Here is a 21,291-nt window from a genome sequence, read left to right as displayed (position 1 = left end):
CCCGGTTCACTATACTATCTCTCTAGGCCCAGGAAGTCAGACTCTTCAGTGGGTGCACATCAACACTTGTGCTCTCTGCACAAGTTCCTGTGGGTGCCAGAGGGGAGGGCCTGTTCTTGTGTCTGTCGATTAGGTGCACTCTGGGGTCTGTTTGGGCTTCTCTGATTCAGATGCTTGGTTCTCCTGGATCTTTTCAGCATGTGAGGGAACCCTAGGGAGGTCTTGTTTTCTGTCTGTGGATGTGAGTCCCTGGCCTCCTTGTGTGTGCAAGTCCTTTGTCCCATCTGGGTTGTTTCATGAATAGTACTCAGATCTTGGGGCCAGTACACAGGCAGGACTGTACACAGGTTATGCAACCAACCTGGCACTCTGTATAGTCTCTGGAGCACCTCTAGGAGTGATCCCTTAGCACAGAGCCAGGAGCAAGCCCTGAGTACTGCTGGGTGTGGCCCAAAAACAGAAAAAAAAATCAGAAGGCTTGGATCTGTCTGGAGGTAGATATCAGCATGGGAGGTGTCTAGTAGTTTTCTGTGCTTCTGTCCTGGGAACTTGGTCTGGGATCTATTTGTGTGCCCATACCCCTAGATGTAATGTCTCTGAAATATCTGTGGGCATGTGTCTGGCTTGTGTTTTTTTTAATCTTCTAGTGACTATGTCACAGGATGTGAGGTTTGTTCTTTGGGAGTATGTTATTTCCTCAAATTTTGAGTCTCTGAACTGTTTTGTGCTGGTCCCAGGGGTTTTGTGAGGTCCCTAATCTGTTGGGTTTTTTTAGGGGAAAAGGGATTAATACTAGGCCTTGAGGCCTGAGTTACTTGATGTTGCTTATAGCACAGAAATTTTATGGATTATATTTTGATGTCTGTACCTAAGGCTCAGAGGAGTTATGCATCCTGGATTCAAAAGTTCTACGCCATTTCAAGTCTACATTCCAAAGGAGAATTCTCTGAGTTGTTGCAATGACCATTTCTCTAATGTGGGGTCTTTAAGCTCTGTCCTAGAATGTATAGCCCCTGGCTCTTCGGTTTGGGAGTTTCTTGACCTATTGGAGAAATATTTTCAGACACTAAATCTATTCCTTATGAAGGTGTTCACCTTACAGTGGACCTGACTCATTGCAGGTCTGTTTCAGAGTCAGGGTCCCTGAGATTTTTTTTAAATTTGCATTTCAGCCACATTCAGCAGTGCTCAGTGCTTAACTCCTGTCTCTGTAATCAAGGATCAGCCCTAGCAGGACCAGGGGAACTTTATGGGGTGTCAGGAATCCAACCCAGTTCTGCCAAGTGCAAGGCAAGTACCCTGCATCCTGTAGTTTTTGTCCGGTCGCTTTTTTTGTTTTTGTGTATTTCCAAAGGTGAGGGAGTTCTTCCTAGGGAGCTTGGAGAACTGGGAGTTATTTGTGATTCTGTCCATATCTAGGGTCTCTAAGGTATATAGGTGGGGGGCAGGATGTATTCAGGTGCTTATGCCTGAGATGTGGGGGAAGGGGATGCTGTCATGGGATGTCAAGCTTGTTAATTCAAGGCATCTGGAGGTTTTAGTTTTTGTTTATTTGGGGCCACACTTGGCTCTGCATTTAGGAATTAATCTTGGCAGTGCTCAGGGGACCACATGGGATGCCAAGGATCAAAACCAGATTGGTTACATGCAAGGCAAGCATACTACTCACTATACAATCGCTCCAGCCCCTGGAGGTATGTTTAGAGGGTAAGGATTCTACTTTGGATGTAAGCTAAGGATAAGCAGTGTCTCAGCTGGGCGGGGTATGGGGCTCTAAGTGATCTCTGTGTAATCTCAGAGTTACCTGGAGTCAGTGGCAGAGGACATGATGTTTCTAAGTGGGCGGTGGGTGTGGGTGCAGATTTTTAGGTTTCTGTGCACGCTTATGGGGCTGGGTTGAAGCTGCTGTGCTATTTGCAGGAAAATCTATATTCAGGCCAGACGCATCAGCACTGAACAGGGGTCTTTGTCACAGGACTGAGGTGTGGGAGCTGGCTTTGGGTGTGTGTTCCAATTAATGTGATGCAACATCCTGTTCAGTGGGCAGTTAGTGGATCCGCCCAGAACCCTGGAGAGTGTAAGGGTTCAGCATGGCCTGATTTATTTATTTATTTATTTATTTATTTATTTATTGGTCACATCTGGCAATGCACAGGGGTTTCTCCTGGCTTTGAACTCAGGAATTACTCCTGGCAGTGCTTAGGGGACCATATTGGATGCTGGGAATCAAACCCAGGTCATCTGCATGCAAGGCAAACGCCCTACCCAATGTATTATCGCTCCAGCCCCCAGCATGGCCTGATGGCTCTTGGGGAGTTCTTAGAGAAATTGCTGGGTCCTGATTTCCTACCATGAAGTCAGGACTTCATGGGTATCTGTGACCTTTCAGATATCTGAGCTCTCTTGAGTGCCAGAGTTACAAGTGTTTGAGGCATTGGGTCATCTGAGGGGGGGGGGGGTCCTGACTCAACCCTACAGGACTGTCTCACAGGCTTAAAGTCCCTGGAGTTGAATATCTTCCAAGGGTAGGAGTCTCTGAACATGTCAGAGTCTGCTTTGGGCCTGTGAAATCTAGACGCTTCTTTTTTGTTTTTTGGGGTCACACCTGGGTATGACCTGGCAGTGCAGAGGAGCCCATGAGATACCCAGATCAATTCCAAGTCAACCGAAAGCAAAACAAGCATAATACACACTGTACTATGACACCAGCACCCCAAATCTAGAAGTTCTTTGGGGCCTGTATGGCAGACTTGAGCATGAACTGGGTATGGCACTCTTCTAGAGCAAACGTCTCTAGGATTGTCCCTGTCACTGTCATCCCATTGCTCATTGATTTGTTCGAGCGGGCACCAGTAATGTCTCTCATTGAGACTTATTGTTACTGCTTTTGGCATATCCAATATGCACGGGTAGCTTGCCAGGCTCTGCCGAGCAGGCTCGATACTCTCGGTAGCTTGCCAGGCTCTCTGAGAGGGGTGGAGGAATCGAACTGGGGTCGGTCGTGTGAAAGGTGAACGCCCAGCCGCTGTGCTATCGATTCTCAGCCTTTTGGCTAAGATCAAGTGTAGTCTCTAGGATATTAAGTGTATTTTTTTTCTTTTTACTAGTGGTGCCAGATGCTCTACCAGTGAGCCACATCCCTATTCCCTAGACCTTGTTTGTCCAGGATGATTGAGAAATGTTTGGGGATCTGAGTGCAAAATATGTGGTCTGGGGATCTATACTGTCTGGCTTCTAAGTGCAGTGTCTGGCTGTTTGAGCAGTCTGCTATGTCAGGGATGTGAATCCTCAGCTGTTTTTATTTATTTATTTATTTATTTTTCATTTAGGTCACACCTGGCAATGCCCAGGGGTCACTCCTGGCTCTGCACTCAGGAATTACTCTTGGCAGTGTTTGGGGAACTCTATGGGATGTTGAAGATGGAATCAGGGGTGACCACATGAATTCTGAAGCTGGAATTCAGGTTGACTGCATGCCCTTCCTTTCCAATATGCTATCTCTCCTGCCCTAGCTTTCCTTTTGTGAGGGGCAAAAGACACACCTGGCATATTCAGGTTTTACTCCTGTCTCTGTACCCAGGGTCATTCCTAGGGGGCCCAGGGGATCTTATAGGGTTCTGGGGATTGAACCCAGGTCAATTTGTGTGAGGCAAACACTACCCGCTGTACTCTCTCCTGCCCATTTCTTTTTGTTGGGGGGCACACCAGCAGGCCGAGGGGGTCACATAGGGTGCTGGGGATTAAACCTGGATTGGCCACATGTAAAGCAGGCATCTTACTCAATATACTTTCTAGTCCCCTCAGCTGTTTTTTTTTTTGTTTTTGGAGTGAGGTGGGGGGTGCCTTGGGAAATGAGGACATGAAGTCTTCCAGCAGTCTGGGAGTAGGTGAGCAAGATGTGAGGCTCTGAAGAGTTTGGAGAGCAGGAGACCAGCTTGTGAGGTCTGAGAAACATCTGTGCCTCTTTATCGCAGAAGGGAAAAGATTGCAGAATCTTGTGGGGGTCAGGGTGCCACAGTCTCAAGCAACACTGGAGCTCAACACTGAGCTCCTATAACCCACTGTTTTAGGGAAACAGCCTGGGAGTTATCAGGGGTCCGAGTCCAGGTATGAGCTGAGCTGCATGGAGAGGCATACCCAGTGCTATGAAACCTCTGACAGTAGGGGTTATTTGTATGAGGTCTCTAAAAGATTTGGGGAAAGTATTTGAATATCTTCTGTGGAGGAAGGGCTGCATCCAGCCATGTTCAGGGCTTACTCTTGGCTCTGCACCTCAGGGATCTCTCCTGGCACAACTTAGGGGACGAAATATGGTGCCAGGATTGAACCCAAGTCAGTGGCATGCAAGGAAAGCACCTACACAATGTACTACCTCTCCATCCCCATATTTGGGGAAAATATTTGGGGTGTCTTGTCTCACAGCCCATGAGACAACTGAAGAAAAACACAGAACTCACATATATTCATATCAAGGGTTGAAAATAAGTCTGAGGGCCTTAAGGATCAGTGAGGAAGTTCGCGAGTTGCATGCACAATGACCGAGGTTTGATCCCCAGCAACGCAAAAACAAAAAAAAAGGTACAGACCCTGTATCTTGTTTCATACCCTGGTACATACAGGTTCAAATTCTCTAAGGACAGGGAAATCCAGCTAGGCTTGCTTCACATTTCTGACTCCACTAGACTTTTCTCTTTTGAATTATTAGTTTTATCTTTTTAAAATTAAATCTTCACTACATTTGCTTCTCTGATTCTGTTCATGGCATAAGATCATCATTTGCCAATTTAGATAGCAATGAGCTTAGTTTGCTTTTCTTGTGCCATATGAAAATTGAAGTATGATGAATATGCTTTTTTTTGCTTTGTAGGTCACACCTGGAGATGCTGAGGGGTTACTCCTGGCTCTGCACTCAGGAATTACTCAGGGGACTATATGGTATGCTGGGAATTGAACCTAGGTCAGCTGCATACAAGGCAAATGCCCTACCCACTGTACTATAACTCCGGCTTCTTTGGATTTTATTTTTTGCTGAACACACTTATTTGCAGTAAAAAAAGTTATATTGATACTGGCGCAAGTGACACAGCATGGGTAAGTGTTGGAATCGGACAGCTGAGGTATGGGAAAGCTCCAAGCCTCACATTCCCAGTCCTGGCCTTTAAGCCTGGCCCCCAGCCCTGGGTCATCAGCCTTTACACTTCATTTTGTTCAGACAACAACTCAGTTTTATTGATAGCCACCCCCAAGTCGGGGAGGGCCAAAGGAGATAAAACAAGAGAACCCATATTCATCCATGCCTGATCAGTCTGGGAGCAGGGGGCAAAGACACACGAACACACACACACATACACAAAACACACGCACAAATCTGGCGTGTGGTGGCAGGTCACACAGTCTTACAGAGGGAATACTCTGGACACAGGTAATCATGAAGGCTTCCTGGAGAAGACCTCGAGGAAAAAAGCAAGGGGCAAGGCAGCCATCAGTGCCTTCACCTTCTGGATTCTGATGGGGAGATAACTTTCAAGACCAGTGGGCCCAAGGGAGCACACAAGGCAGGGGTCTAGAGCTGGCGACCAGTGGGGGTTTCCCTCTCACCTCCCAAACCCCACTGGGTAACCCTACCCCTATTTCTGGCCTGTACTTTGCTTTCTGCCTAATGGGACCTCTCTCCTGGGATCCACTTCCAGTTTCCAAGGCTTCCCTGAGATGTGGACCAGGGGTTCTGCCCGGTGCCTGACACCACACAAATGTACATTTTTTGTACTAAGTGCTATATCCAGCCATCCTAGGTCTTGGGCCAGCTGAGTAGTCCCAGCAGTTTTCACATCCCAATGCAGGGGTCCCAGCACCCTCTGAGTTCCTGAGAACCTTTGGCACCTGCCCTGGTGTTACTTGTCAGCAGGCCACACAAGCACCCTCCTCCCTTCAATGGCCCGGGGACAGCCATCTCTCAGGTGCACAGGCCTGAAAGAGGGAACCTCTGGCTCTGAGGCCAACACTAGCCAGCATGCGAGAGCACAAACAAAAACAGCCACTTAAGTCTTCTCATTTTCACCAGCACACAGATTTGCAGGCGGTAAAAGCAGTCGGGCTAGGGACACTGGCTAGGATGTCAAGCAGCCCTGGGGCTGCTCTCCCAACACACTCCGGGCTCTAGGAAGAGGCCTGTAGCTGACCCCCTCAGACTCTAGACCAAAACAGGTGTAAAACCAAACAATTTTCTGGTAGGAACTGGACTGGGGTTCACACCCTACACTGCCTTCACACCCCGTGAATACGAACTGCTGAAGAAACTGGTGTTGGGGAAATAAACAACACATCACGGCTGAAGGTTTGAGCAGGGATTTGTAAGTGCAACCCACCCATGGGCTGGGATAGGAGAGGGGCCTCCTTGGAATCAGTCTTCACCAAGAGCCCTGGTAGGTGGGGCAGGCAGAAGCCCTGGGAGTCATTCCTTGGACAGGAGGCAGCAGTGGGATGGGGGAGGTCGTGGATGGGGCACTGCAGGCCCACACCGTCCATCTTGCTTTAGATGTCAAGGAGCTAAAAGAGGTATTTGCGGCAGGATTCAGTCCCACACTTGCATTCAATACGGACCCGCTTCTTGGGGGAGCCAGGAAGCCCAGCCAGGCCAAAGTTGGAGTCCATGCGAGTACTCTCCATATCCACGGGATCTACTGTAGAGTCACAGTCAAGGAAGGGATAAATTAGGAGGTTTGGAGGAATCAACCCACTGCCCTCACCCCAAGAGACCCAGGGACCTCAGGGTGGGGAGGGAGGGCGCTGGGGACCAGTCTGCATTTGAATCAGGATGAGGGCTGTGGGTTGGGAGCACTGGAGGAGTATTCCAGTATTAGGAAGCTGGCCAGGTAGGGGCTGGCGAAGGGACTGCTAGGAAAGTAGGAGTCAGGAATGAAGGGGTCATGTAGGGCTTCTGGAGAGGGACCTGAACTCTTCTGACAAGATGTCTGCCCCCAATCCCCATCCGAGTGCCTTAGGACTCGCTCATTTTATCAAGAAGAGGCTGCAGATCACAGGGTGGCCTAAGTGTCTGAATGGGGAGGGTTGGGAGAGCAGGGGAACCTCAGATAAGACTGGAATCAGGAACAGGGTCTGCATTCTGTAGCCAAACACCCTTTACTGGGAGTCTGAGCAGCCTCTCGAGGCTGGGAATGAACTGCACCCCTCTCTCCTAGGGCCTAGAGGGGAGACCAATCAGTGCCAACCACTTCAGGCTCCCTGAGGTGGGGGCCTCACATCCCAGAGTCCCCTGCAATCCTGGCCTTTGCCCGCACCTTGCATGTTGTAATCAAATGTGAGCTCCTCGCCCGCCCGGATGGTTCTAGTGGCAAAGAAAGCGATGCGGGGCAGACGCTCGTCAAGGTTGTCGATGAAGACGTTGTACACCTGGAGGTTGGGATCACACTGGGCAAGAGAGAATAGCAGGTGTGTGAGGAGAGGCCCCATTGGCCCCACCCAACCCCCACCCACCAGCAGGGTACCCACACTGTGGTTGACAAAGTGGGAGACGTTGCCATAGTAGGCGGCATCCACGGTGTACACGTCCTCCACATAGTCCAGGTCAAAGAGGTAGGTGGCGCCCTGGCGGTCGTAGATCTGGCCCCGCCGTTCTGCCTCTTCTGAGGTAATGATCTGGTGAGAGGGGCCGTGAAGCAGGGGTAGGGAGGCAGAGATTGGCTAAGAAGGCTCTGGATCCCCAGCCTGGCCACCCCACACACACATAACCAAGAGGTGAACATACATGAACAGAGAGGATGGTAGTCCTGCCCACGAGAGGGTCTGTCTCCCACTCGAGAGTCTGTCTCCCACTCCTCCGTGTGGGCATGGTAGATGAAGGTCAGCCCTGAGGCATGAGTGCCTGAGGTACCGCAAGACAGCATAAGAGGAGACACAGCACAGATAGGGCAAGCAAGGGCTGCAGAGAGCAGCACAAGGTGGGTAAAGCACTTGACTTGCATGCGGCCCACCCCAGTTCTATCCCTGAGATTCACCAGAGCCATGAGTGATTGCTGAGCACTACCCCCTATGTGGTCCCCAAACCAAACACATACAGAGGCCAGGCAAGACAGTGAGGACAAAAGAACAAGACTGTCCTGGAACATTGAATGAATGGCATAGTGACTCAAAAAAACACACACGAGGCAGTACAGCACATATCCACACGGAAACCTGGGTCTGGAGAGAAGGCCAAGCACCCTGAGACAGAGAGGGGAACAAAGAGGTCTGAGGCCCTAACTTCAAGAAGGATGGCAGCTCTCCCTCAGCCCAGACGCCATACAGTGCCAAGTACTGTGGGTGAAGAGGCTGTACCTCCTCAACAGGGGCCACACCAGGTGTCAAAATGAGAAGCTGAGCTCCCCCTCATCTGAGCCCAAATTGGTTCTTGTCTTCCAAATGTGCTGATGAATTTCCTACAAACTCCACAACCTAAACATCTCCCTGTCTCTTTCCCACTCCCTGGGGCCAAGCTTAGCAGGCAAGACCTTCTCTGGGTACTGGTCACCGTTGGTACCCAAGACTTGTTCTTCACCCCGGGCTTCCTTTCTGCATCCCCTTGGCAAATGCCAGCACACAGTGACACACAATCAACTACCCTTTTATTCTGCTTGTTTGCCTAGCAACTTGAGCCTTGGTGCCAGCAGCAGTTCCCACAAGCCTCTCGACATGCTCTAGCCCCATCCCTCTCCACATCAGGAACCTGCTTCCTCTCTCCATGCAAGACAAATGCCCTCCCTGCTATCACTCTGGCCCCTCTCCCTTAAACAAGTGACCATAGTTTGTTTGCTGCTGCCACCAACAGGCTTCACTACTAACATTTCATTGAGCCAGGACAGCCCCATCAATGTCCTCTCTGCCTCCTCCCGGCCCTAGTCCCCCTCACCACAGCCTCTAGTCCATGCCACATGTGAACAAATGAATGCCTATATAATACCAAGAGTGATGCTTGAACTACTCCTCATTCTGGTATGGGGGTGGGGGCATACGAGGCGGTGCTCAGGATTGCTCCTGGTTCCCTGCTCAAGAATCGTGCTGGGGGGGGGGCTGGACTGATAGCACAGCGGGTAGGGCGTTTGCCTTGCACACGGCCGACCCGGGTTCGATTCCCAGCATCCCATATGGTTCCCTGAGCACCGCCAGGGGTAATTCCTGAGTGCAGAGCCAGGAATGACTCCTGTGCATCGCCGGGTGTGACCCAAAAAGCAAAAAAAAAAAAAAAAAAGAATGGTGCTGGGGATTGAACACAAGCATTCCACCCTCTATACTACCTCTTTGGCTCTGGAAGTTCTTAAGGAACCTGGCTCCCCTACCTGCTTTTTTGTTAGGAGGTCATACCAGGTAGTACTCAGGGCTTACTCCTGGCTTTGAGCTCAAAAGTCATTCCTGGAGGGCTCAGGGGATCATATGTGGTGCTGGGGATAGAACCCAGGTCAGCTGTGTACAAGGCAAATACCCTATCCACCGTACCATTTCTCCCCCTCCTGCTTCTTTTTTTGTCTGATGATTCATCCAGTTAACTCTTAGGTTTGGTGCCACACCCAGTGAGACTCATGGCTTGCTTCTAGTTCCAGAGATCTAGTACTCAAAGATCATTCCTGAAAGGGCTCAGGGGACTTTAAGGGGTGGCAGGGATCTAACCCAGGTACACCTGTGCAAAGCTGTGCCTGCTGTGCTATCTCTCTGACACTTCATCCAATAGATTTTTTTGTCTTTGAGCTTTGGGGCCACACTCAACATTCTGGGGAGGGGGGCTGCTCCCAGCCCAGTGCTGGGAGAATTCCCATGGTGCAGGCATGGCAGCGGGCTACAGGGTGTCGAAGATGGAATCCAGACCTCCTGCTTGCAAAGTTTTCTTAGCTCAGTGACCCCCATGCAGGGAGTTTTAGGAGTCCCATCCTGGGCCAAGAATTCACAGGGCCACAGTTCTGCTGAGAGAGCCAGGGACCAGGTAGGCTTCTTCCTTAAGGGGTTTACTGGTTGAGAGAATCCCAGGGCCCAGTCCCAATGTTCCTGGGTCACAGTCTGGTGACAGAGGTAAACTCGCTTGGGTTTACGGGTGGTGGAGAATGGGCACTGGTGAAGGGATGGGTTCCAAACTTTGTATGAGGGAAGTATAAGCACAAAAGTGTATAAATCTGTAACTGTACCCTCACGGTGATTCTCTAATTAAAAATAAATAAATTTAAAAAAAAATAAACTAAAAAAAAAAGAGGTAAACTCGCTCAGACTCCAACAGGGGGGCCGGGGGGGGGAGACACTCATTGGGAACAAGGGCAAGAGGTGCCACAACCAAAGGCAGCTGCAGAGCACAGCAAGGCAACAGCCCCAGGCTGCAAAGTCAGGGTGCTCCTGAGCAGCATCATAGGAGCCTCAGCTGCACTGGGAGGCATTTTGGGAAAGTCAGCCTCCCAGCACCTTCCAGCTATCACAGGCCTGGCGCCACTCCATTACTTGCCTTTGCAGCTTTCCTGGCCTGATTCCCCCAGACTCCCAAACCCTACCTAATCCCACCTCTGCCTCCCAGGGCTCATGCAGAAGCCCAGGATCAAAGGGCAGCCCCTCCTGAACTCAGCCACGCTGGGTGGTGTCTGAGCCGGCTTGGTAGCACCTCCCTCACCCAAAGGGAATGCCCCCACAAGCTACCTTCTAGTCTCCATCTTGCAGATCTGCCCCTACCTGCTCCTCAGTCTCCCCAGGAGTGAATCACGCACTAAGCCCTCCAGGCACAAACGGCTCCTTCAGAGCCCCACTCCAGACAGGCTTGTCCACCCAGAACCTGAGGGAGAAAAGCACTGTTTCCGCGCCCCCAGCAGCATCCCAGAATGCTTGGGAGAAACTCAATGAGGTTGAAGAGGGCAGCTTGGAAAGGGTTGGGGGAAGGGAGAGAGGGTGGGGGCAGCCAAGAACCAAAAACATCAGAGCTGAGTGCTGCTCTGCCTGCTCTGGGATCTAGAATGTTCTCTCCCAAGCACAGCTGTCATATACTCCCAGGGGAAGTGCCTATTGATTCACACTCCTCCCCAGGGCCTTGATGTGTCACATCTGTAGAGTGGGGCATTAGTTATCACCATCAGGAATGCAAAGGTATCTGCTTTGTTTTTTTGTCTGGGCCACACCCAGTGGTGCTCAGGGGCTACTCCTGGTGGGCTTAGGGGACCATATGTGATGCCAAAGATCAAATCCAATTACCCATGTGCAAGGCACACACCCTATCCACTATAATATCACTCTAGCCCTGGCCCATCTGTTTTATTTAAGAGGGTAAGCTCCCCCACCCCCACCCTGCTATCCTGAGCTGAAGAAAATATGGTTCTTGTGATAATCCACCCCATGCCACTATTTTAGTTGTCCCTAAAAACACTGCCTCATATTACCTGCCATTGTTTAATTAACCAATTCAGTCCCCACCTTCATTGAGGAGCTGTGCAGACAAGAGGGAGATGTGGTGGAGATATCCTGCAGGGACAGAGGGTGGTTGCCACTCTGCTCCCAAGAAGGCACCATCCCTGTAGAGGGGGGCAGACGGTAGAAGGGCAGTGTGTGGACCAGGGACACAGTGCACGCCCTAGTGACAGAACACCAGGTAGGGGCTGCTACACAGCCCAACACAAGTCAGCTCCTCTTCCCACAATGGTGTTTATGATTATTCACAAAAAGGAGAAAGAGACTATAAATAGGCCGCGTCAGGTAAGGTCCGGATTCTGCAGCCAAAGAGAGGAGTTACAGAAAACTACAGTCACCTGAGCAGCCTGGGACTTTCTGAATTAGGGACTACAGTGGCGAACAGTTCTTGGATCAAGTCGTGGTGTGGACTGGATACTGAGCAAATACTTCCTTCAGGCGCCTCTCCTTCACTAACTCAGTTAACTCATGGCAAAAAGGATGGAAGTGGGTGCTTTCTTTGCCCCCAATTTACAGGTCAGGAAACTGAGGCCCAAAGACATCAAGTGACAGGTGAGTGGTAGAACAGAGATGTGGACTTGTGCTGTCACTCTCCAGGTTCCACTTAGTCCACTGCCATGTCAGCGGAGAAGCAGAAAAGATGAGTTTGGATCTGGCGGTGTTTGGAAGTTTATGGTACCACAAGGTGTTTCCATAAGTCTCAGTGTGTTGGGGTGGGGCTGGAAGTCACTGAATGTGACAGGAGGGAGCCCAGAAATAACTCTAAAAGAATATATGGGGGCTAGAGAGATAGTACAGGGTTAAGGCACTTGCCAGCACATGGCTGACCCCAGTTTGATCCCAGGCACCACATTAGACTCCCAAGCCCCACCAGGAGCATCCCTGAGCACAGAACCAGGAGTAAGCCCTGAGCACTACCAAGAGTGGCTCAAATTATCCCAAAAGAGAGCATATGGACGGTGAGGGCAAAGAGGAAAAGGTAGGATCCTTAGAATCCCTGATGGTTACAGTGAGTCACAGTAAGAACACAGAAGCAAAGTAGAGAGAAGTGGACAGAGGGGCTTTGGAGTACCTCTGGTTGACATACTCTCCCTGATCCATGCCATCAAAAGCTTTCCCTCAAGATGATCACAGGGGATTGCTATCTGCTCTGGGGTTGTTCAAGGACTGCTGAGGCTCCTATAGGCTCTGGACACCTCCTCCAGACTAGTGAGTCCCCCAAGCCTCTTAATATCAACACTTCCTCCATAGCGTCAGAGCACTGTAGATATGGGCACTTCCAGGAGAGCAGGTGTAAAGACCTGCTCTCCTTCAGCTAGTCAAAGTGCCCCTGCTCTAAGGACATTCCTTTCCCCTGACAGACAGGGCTGTAGGTGTGGGCACTTCTGCAGACTGTCGTGTGGGGACGCTAGAATGTGGGGGACTCATTTACTTCCTCCCACTCACACTGCAGATTGTCAGAATGTCCAGCCTTGAGAAGGTCAGGAAGCCTTTGGGGGTGTGGACCCCTCCTTCCTCTACCCTATTTGTGTTTCCATGTTTGGCCATTCCTTTGCCAGAGCAGCAAGAATATCTGGAATGTTGGGGTTCCCTCAACTAGAGGAGTCCAGCCTGCATTTGCTTGTCTGTAGGAGAAGCTCTTAAAATCGTGTCACAAGTAGTGTGGACATGTCTGCTGTGACCCTCTGAGCCCTTTCTGTCCCTTCACAAACCTATCACATCCCTAAGACATGTGGGAATATGGGGCTGGAGCGATCGCATAGCAGCAAGTACATTTACCTTGCACATAGCCAACCCGGGTTCAATCCCCAGCATCCCATATGGTCCCCCAGGCTGGCTAGGAGTGATTCCTGAGTGCAAAGCCAGGAATAATACCTGAGCACTGCTGGGTGTAGCCCCAAAACAAACAAAAATAGACCTGTGGGGGTGGAAGCATGCTGGGGTGTCCTGTGGCCAAGAATACTCAGAGATTTGAATGGTACTACTTAAAGCTGCTAAACAACCCCCAGGGGATGAGCTGGTCCTAAAGAACCAAGAACTGCACCCCACAACAGACTCAGAACATGACTCCAGCTATTGCAGACACCCACTAGTTACTCCTGCGACTCTTTTCATTCACTGCCTAGGTACACAGCTAAAGCTCATTTCCCAGATGCCTGTGGAGCCAGGCCAGTGACTTGATGCCAGGCAGTTGGCATGTGTGGAAGTGCTGGCCCATTAGGAACTTACCCTTCTCCCCCAGACTCGCTGCATGCCGGGCAATAATTAAGATCAGAGGAGGCCTAGGTGGCCCACAAATGGCGAAAAAGGGGAAAGAGCCTGAGGGCATGCCACCAAGGGAAAAAAACTCCACCGCAGCCCTGCTGCATGGCTTTAGGGGCCAACGGGATTTTAATGTGTTAAGACCTGGGGGCTGTGTGCTTAGGCGCCCACCTGCCAAACACACCCAACCTTGCTTTACTCTGCAGCAGTCCAGAGGAGGGGAGCCAACCTCTATGGGATGCGTTGGACTTGCTACCCCAGACTGTGTTCTTTTGGCGCAGCCTAGGAAATGCTACTATTCCCCAAAGACACAGCTCAGTATATGCAGGACCTTTGTGTGTGAGAGAGGCAGGCTGTGCCTTTACAGGAAACACAAGACTGTCCAGACAGAACAGAGTGCCCAGCCACCATGTAGAAATGCTACCTAGTGTGCACACCCAAGTCTTCTGTTCCAGATATACTTAAGAAGTCAACATAGCAGGCCAGACAGACAGTACTATGGGCAGGACCCTTGCTTACACATGACTGATCCAATTAGATCCCCGATACCCCATAGCCCTGAGCCCTGTCAGCAGTGATTCCTGAGTGCAGAGACAGGAGTAAGTCCTGAACACTGCCAGGTGTGGCCCCAAAACCAAAAACAGAGAACAAGAAGGCAATGCCATCTGGAAGCATTTCCGTGTACCTCTGACAACTGCCATGGGGCTGCCTACTGTACCCCCTGCCAGCATGTAGCATGTCTGTATCACCTCTAGGTTAACCCCCCTCTCCCCTCAGAAAAAGCAGGGGATGCTGTTGCCACACAGTAGGGAAGCTGAGCACACACAGTGGAATCACATGGAAGAAAGAGCCACAGATGCAAGCCTGCACACGCACACACATGTACACACACGGCCTGTCTCCCTACCTCTCCCACATACTCCATGACGAAGCTGTTCTTACGGATCTTCTCCAGGGTACGGACACCCCAGCCGCGCCCATCGTCTGTGCGGAAGATGCAGAGGTCATAGCGGATGCCCTTCTGCACCACGCGGTTGGGGCAGTCATAGCCGCAGCGGCAGCGCGAGTTGCACTCGTAGATGGGCAGCCCAGCTCGCAGGCGAACTTGGCCCTGGTCATTGTAAGCAAACTTGTGCAAGGATGCCCCAGGGCAGCAGCCTCCAACTGGCTCCCACAGACAGTCTTGGCACTCGCAGCCGACGGCCACCTGATTAAGAGTGATGCCTTCGCCCACCCGGTATTCATTGATGTACACGAAGGCTCGAGGTGGACCATCCAGGTCCACTTCGTTCTCTACGGTGATGCGTCCCAGGTGGCTGCGCTTGGCGTTGAGCTCCTGCTCCCAACGCTGGAGTGCCTGCCTCTGCTTGGCCTTCTGCACCAGGTAGCTGGACAAGGTGGGGTCAAGGTGCCGAGGCGGCTTGGAGCGACGATGGCGGCGGAGCAGCTCCGATTCTAAGTCCTTGTGGAACTGCTTCAGAATACGCACGCACTTGAGATTCTGCCGAGGCTCCCAGGTATTTTCCGAGTCTGGATAGCCACGCCATTTTACTAAATAATATTCCTGTTCCTGTGAAGGGGACAGGGAGGGGAAAACCATAAAAGGTGATATTTCCATCTCAAAGGCTCTGGCCAATACCCAAACCACTCCCTCCTCTGCTCTAGAATGACCACACAGTGAGCCAAAAGCCTATGCTGGGGCTGGGAGATGGCCCCAAGGGCAGGCATCTTACTTTTGCATGCAGTACTGGGTTTGATCCCAGGCTCCGCAGAATTGCAAGCACACCTCCAGAAGTGCACCCCCCACCAATCAAAAAAAAAAGAGAGAGATACATAGGTTCCAGTGAGAACCACTAGGCTCAAAATCTGCTTTCCCCTTACTTTGGCTTAATCTTCACTTTTTGGGGTCGTTTTGTTTTTCAGGGTTTTTTTAAAGGGGGGTGGACTTCCCAAACAGTGACCAGGAGGTCCAGGGGCTCCTCCTGGTGATTCTTAGCTAGCTGTGCTGGTAGGTGACTATAGGGGCCTGTGTTGACATGGGCAGTGCTTGGGGGACCTCCAGGGCTGCACCTGGCAATGCTCAGGGGCCCGTGGAGATGCTGGATTGCACCAGGCTGACTGCAGCCCTGTACTAGCTCTCTGAGCCCTAGATTCCAACTTCATGTTCAAGCCTGATCCTTCCTCCTCCCTCTTCCCCATTATCAGCTCCATCCTTCCAGTGCTGGCCCCAAAGGTTTCCTAGACTCCTTTTTCTCACATGCCCACATCCACCTTCAGACGCCATTCTGATCTGCCCATTTCCTCACTACCCTCATTGTCACTGCTCCAGAAAACCCCACAACAGCCTCCTTGCGGGTCCCCCTGCAATGGGCCTTGCCCACAGCCTGTTTATTTACCACAAAACAGCCAGATAGGCCTGGCCTGGCATCCTAAAGCCAGGATTTAACTGCAGTTTTTCTCTATGTCTGGGTAGGAATCCTGAATCTACCACTCCTTCACTGTATGGCCTCTGGCAGACAAGCTATTTAACTTTGGGGGTTAAGGAGAATGGGGCTGTTTCTTTCCCTGGATATTAGTTTTTTAACTTTAATTTAAAAAAAATCTATTGAATCACCGTGAAATAGACCCTTACAACCAGATATTTAAAAAGCAACATTTCTCTAAGCTTTCATTATGGAGCAGGCACTGCTTGTTCTCAGCAGCCTGTATCATGACTTATTTAATCTTTACGACTCTGTATGACAGAGAGAAGACCAATCCCACCCCCATTTCACAGATAAGGAAAACGGAGGTACTAAGAACTGGGGCAAGTGTCCTGGAGTTATACAGCCAGGAATGGAAGCCAAGCATACTGGCCCCAGTCTGTTCCCTTCACTGCCCTGCAATATCTTTTCTGACAATAATAACGATTCCCAGTGTGGCGGGTGGTGGGAAATGAAATGAGTTCCCCCAAAGGAAGGATGTGCCTGGCACAGTGGCAGGGCTCAATAACCATTAACTAGCAGCATGTCCACACCTGAGCTCAATCTCTGAATCTCTGCCACTGGTTTGTGTTCCTGAGAAGATGGAAAGAAGAGATTTCTTAGGGGATTAATTCTAGACTCCTGAACCTTTTGGGCCACTTACCCACCTTTCCAAATGAGAATGCTAAGAGAACCTCCTAATCAGGTTTTCCAGATCAGAGGAGAAAATGCTTCTGGAAACCAGACTGGAGCAGGAGGAGGCAGAGAGAACAGGAAGCCAACTTCTTGAGAAGCTCCCCCCAAGGCCATGGACCACTTCCCCCACTACCCCCCTCCCAGACTCATTATACTCCCAGACTCACTCGGATCTTCTTGTAATCACACAGGTACTCGACTTCAAAATCACAGAGGTTCCTCTTAGAGATGCCAAGCTCGGGGCAGGAGAGCTTGGCCAGGCGGCACAGATCCTGGAGCTGATTCCATGAAGACTTGCAGCACACGCTACAGCCTAGGACATGGCCACCAGGAAAAATGATTACAGGGCGGATTGGTGGGCCAGGGAGCCAAGGGGACCCCAAAGCCTCCAGGGAGCTTCCCAAGGACTGCCCTAGTGTCCCAGAAATTTTTCATCCAAAGGCTTTCACAAATCTTTAAGTCCTTCCCAGCCAGTAGGATGTTTGCCTTGCACACATCTGACACAATTTCAATCCCCAGCACCCCAGAGGGGTCCCCAAGACTACCAGTAGTGATCCCAGAGGGCAGAGCCAGTAGTAAGCCTCCTGAGCATCGCTGGCTATGCCCAAAAAGCAAAAAAAAGTGTGCCAGTTCCTTTAACTCCAGAGCTCTATGTCATCATCTACCACTGAAGCAGCTCACGTCCGAAAGTGGGTTTATCTGCTGTGTGGCTAGCAAAAAATCTGCTCCCAAAGCTGCCAACTCCTTTTCCATAGAATTCCTAAAGCTGTGCACAAGTCTTGAGTTAGGACCTAATCACCTTTGTCTCTATTTGACAAAAGAATGTGAACACCACTCTCCACCATCTAAATAGGGTACACTACCCTAAGGAGATGGGTGGGAATGGGAGTCAAACTTCCAGGGGGCCCAAGGAAGGTATAACTGGAAAGACGAGTCCCACAGTCCCTTATCTCGAACTCCTGAGGCCAGATGTGATTTGGAATTCAATTTGTTTTGGATCTCACAAGTGCAGTTCTGGATGCATCCCACACTGTTGCCTAACAACCCCCATGTGGTCAAGGGCATCAAGGCCTAATCAAACACATTATGAAAGTTACATCTGAATTTGTACATTCTGTGAGCGAAATAAAGGTATAATAGAGTGGCGGAGAGACAGCACATGGGATAAGGCCACTTGACTTGCACACAGCTGAGCCCCAGTTCAGAGCCTTGGCCCTTCAGGAATCACTGCCCAGCCCAGAGTCAAAGAACAGCCCCTCAGCACAGCTGGGTGTGGCCCCCCAAACAAAACCAGAACAAAGAGAGTGCCACTGAAAGTCCCACCTGCTAAGGATCAAACATTTTCCACACACATTTTTTTTTTTAAAAAAAGACTTCAAAGCCAATGCTCGAAATCAACAAGCTCTAGAAGCCATTTTCTCCCATCACCTCTCAAACCCCACGTGACAAATGCCATCTTTGCCTCAGATTATCTTTTGAAAATGTTCAACAGTTGCTCCAACTGCAAATTAATTCAACATAAGCCAACTTCAACTCTTGAGAAATAAATAACATTGGCTGTCAAGCTTTACCAGATTCTTCCAGGGGCATTTCCTCCCTTCACGCTGGCCCAGGGGCTGCTCGCCCGAGATCACACTGTTTTTTTTTTTTTAAGCCCTTTCCCCAAGAGAAGATTTTTCTCTTCTTTTCAGGCCCTTTAATTTACACGTGAAACACCCCACACACACACACACAAACACTCCACACACACACACAAACACTCCACACACAAACACTCCACACACATACACACACACCCCTCCCCCAAAACAGCCAAGTAATATGGCTCCACACTGACCGCCTCACAGGTCTCCCTCCCCCCCCCCGTGGACCCCGGCCTCCGGGCTGCTCTCCTCACCCAGGAAGCCCCCCTGAACCGTTGTGAGAAACGCACCCCTGTCCCCCATCACACAGGGGAAGTCGGACTCTCCCAGGACGGCACCTTCCTTCTCCCTCTTCTTGGGGGCGTCCTCTAGCGCCAGCCCTTCCTTCCACAGGCTGAAGGCACAGATCTCCTCCCCCGAAGAGGACCCCGTACCCCCACTCTAAAAGAAGGTCCGTCCCCTTCCCTTCCCTCCCCTTCCGGCGTCTCGCGTGGACACCAAGAGGGTAACGGTCACCGGCGGCGGCCAATTTTCCCGCGCGCGGGTGAGGCCCTCCCGACAAGCCCCCGCGCGTGCGCGCATCCTCCAGTCGCGATCTGAGTCGCGCGCCCCCTTCTTGTGTCCCCATTTCCCCTCAGCCCCGCCGCAGCCGGAGCCGAGCGCCCCTTCCCCTCAGCCCCGCCCAGCCCCGAGCGCCGGGCCCGCGCGGCCCGAGCCCCATGCTTTCGGCGCCGGCTTGCCGGCTCCCGGCTCCGCGAGCCCAGACGCCGGGACGCCAAGCCCGCGCCGCCCAGCCCTCCCGCCCACCCGGCTCGGCCAGCGGCCCCGTACCGCTGCCGCCACTGCTTCACCTTTTAAATTTTCCGCCATCTTTCTCCACAGCTAACGACATTCGGGCCTAACCGGCCTCGCGAGAAAAGAGCTCGCGCGGGCGTGGCCGAGACCGCACAGCCCATTGGATGGAACCGCCGCGAGCAGCAGCGGCGCGGACCAATGAGCACGCTGTTACCGGACTCCGCCCTGCCTCCGCGCCGGCCAGCTTCCGCCGCTCTGTCACTCACGCTGGCAGCCTATTGCGTTGTCAGCCTGCCAGGCGCGGGGGAGGGGGCCGCTCTCCGTCGTGTCAGACCCTCAATTAGCTCGTCAGTCAGCCCGTCACCACATTCTAACTCCGAGTAGGCCTTGGCCCCCGGCTCGCACCGTCGCTGCGTGCGGCTGCTCCGCCGGCTGACTTCAGCAGAGGCTAGGAGGGCGTCACGTGCCCTTTTTTCCGGCTTTTTGGCTCACACCCGGCAGTGCTCAAGGGTTACTCCCGGCTCTGCACTCAAAAAATTCACTCAGAAATTACTCCTGGCCGTGCTCGGGGGACCGTACGGCATGCCAGGGATCGAACCCGGGGATCGAACTCAATCCGGGGCAGGGTGCAAGGCTAACGTCCTACCCACTGTATGATTGCTCAGGCCTGGCAGCAAGTCTTAAAGTCAGATCCACAGCCCCAATTCATTGTCATTCAGTCAGTGGCACATCCATTCATGGCCTGAATCCAGCTGTGAATCCCTTCGGACAGACACTTTCAGTCAGACAACCCGTCATTCCTCTTCTACTATTCCCCCTCCGCATTTTCAGTCTAGCAGCGCATTTATTGACCCTGGCACTGAGAGGAACCTCGCGTTAGCTGCGAGGAAGCTTAGCTCCGTTCCATGAGCTCCAGCAACCACCCAGACCCTCCACCACCCAGGCCCAGACTGGCTGTCATCATCCTCACCTAATCCCAGCCTCTTTAGGTAGGCTCGTTCTCAGCTGGTTCACTTTCCTCAGGTTCACCTCCCCTTCAGCCCAAGATCCAACAGTTATATCACAGAGCAAAATTCACAGCAACTAAGCAACTTAACCTCCACGTCACCTGTCATTATAAAGGATTGGCAGTCTGACATTTCTCACCAGGGGATGCCTAGCAAGGGAGCTAACACAGAGTCCACAGATCAGTATTTGGGCCCCCTTCGGAGTCATGATTCTTTCTTTTTTTTTTTTTTTTGCTTTTTGGGTCACACCTGGCGATGCACAGGGGTTATTCTTGGCTCTGCACTCAGGAATCACTCCTGGCGGTGCTCAGGGGACCATATGGGATGCTGGGAATCAAACCCGGGTTGGCTGCGTGCAAGGCAAACGCCCTACCTGCTGTGCTATCACTCCAGCCCCTGGAGTCATGATTCTTGAGGCGAGGTTTTTTTCGGGGGGTGGGGGCGCACCCAGTAATGCACAGGGGTTTACTCCTGACTCTGCACTTAGGGATCACTCCTGGGCAGAGCTCAAAGAACCATATGGAATGCTGGGGATCAAATCCAGATCGGCTGCCTGCAATGCAAGAGCCCTACCCAGTGTAACTATCTCCCTAGCCCCTCGGAGGCTGTGATTCTAACCCTGGAAGAAGAAAGCCAAGCTGACCTTTCAGTTGCTCAACTGGCCTGTGACTTTTTCAGTCTGCCCCTCAGCACATTTTCAGTAGCTACCCCTTCCCAGCAGCTGAGCACACAGGACAAGCAGGCTGTGGTTGCCTCAGAGCATCACCAGATAAAATTGCTCATTTTCCCTTTCAGTGAGGTTAAAATACCCTCAGGATAGCCCTTCTTAACACCCCACCAGGGAATGTCCAGACACCCCCTTGGGCTAGGTGTGACTCCTATTAAGTGAGTCCAACTGCATCCCTCAACATCAACCAGGCTCAGGAGGCTGCTTCTCTTCTTCAACCCCATCAGACCATCAACACCAGCCAATCCCTGGTGGGCAGTAATTCAGTTTGATAT

The 21,291-nt window shown here is 51.5% G+C and overlaps 1 protein-coding gene and 1 pseudogene across 3 annotated transcripts; one reads left to right on the top strand and one right to left on the bottom strand.

The window, feature by feature from the left end:
- The first annotated feature begins 3,032 nt into the window (after positions 1 to 3,032).
- Positions 3,033 to 3,143, top strand: LOC129400302 (U2 spliceosomal RNA; annotated as a pseudogene).
- A 2,065-nt stretch (positions 3,144 to 5,208) lies between these two features.
- On the bottom strand, positions 5,209 to 19,658 carry SUV39H1 (SUV39H1 histone lysine methyltransferase). 3 transcript variants are annotated; one of them, XM_055121578.1, is made up of 6 exons: positions 19,339 to 19,658; positions 17,012 to 17,157; positions 14,594 to 15,256; positions 7,510 to 7,656; positions 7,299 to 7,428; positions 5,209 to 6,677 (listed from the first exon to the last, which is right to left on the bottom strand). In XM_055121578.1, exons 1-6 carry the CDS (start codon positions 19,355 to 19,357, stop codon positions 6,547 to 6,549), a joined length of 1,236 nt encoding a protein of 411 aa, XP_054977553.1. In that variant the 5' UTR covers positions 19,358 to 19,658; the 3' UTR covers positions 5,209 to 6,546. The 3 variants fall into 3 exon arrangements, with proteins under 3 accessions (XP_054977553.1, XP_004612928.1, XP_054977554.1); XM_004612871.3 differs by having other exon boundaries at positions 5,209 to 6,680; positions 19,339 to 19,656; XM_055121579.1 differs by lacking the exon at positions 19,339 to 19,658 and adding an exon at positions 18,778 to 18,911 and having other exon boundaries at positions 5,209 to 6,680.
- Positions 19,659 to 21,291: the final 1,633 nt, after the last annotated feature.

Source organism: Sorex araneus, chromosome X (genome assembly GCF_027595985.1).
Source record: "Sorex araneus isolate mSorAra2 chromosome X, mSorAra2.pri, whole genome shotgun sequence".
Classification (NCBI taxonomy): domain Eukaryota; kingdom Metazoa; phylum Chordata; class Mammalia; order Eulipotyphla; family Soricidae; genus Sorex; species Sorex araneus.
The sequence above is the reverse complement of the archived record's forward strand: the minus strand, read 5'-3'. Positions and strand labels throughout refer to the sequence as shown.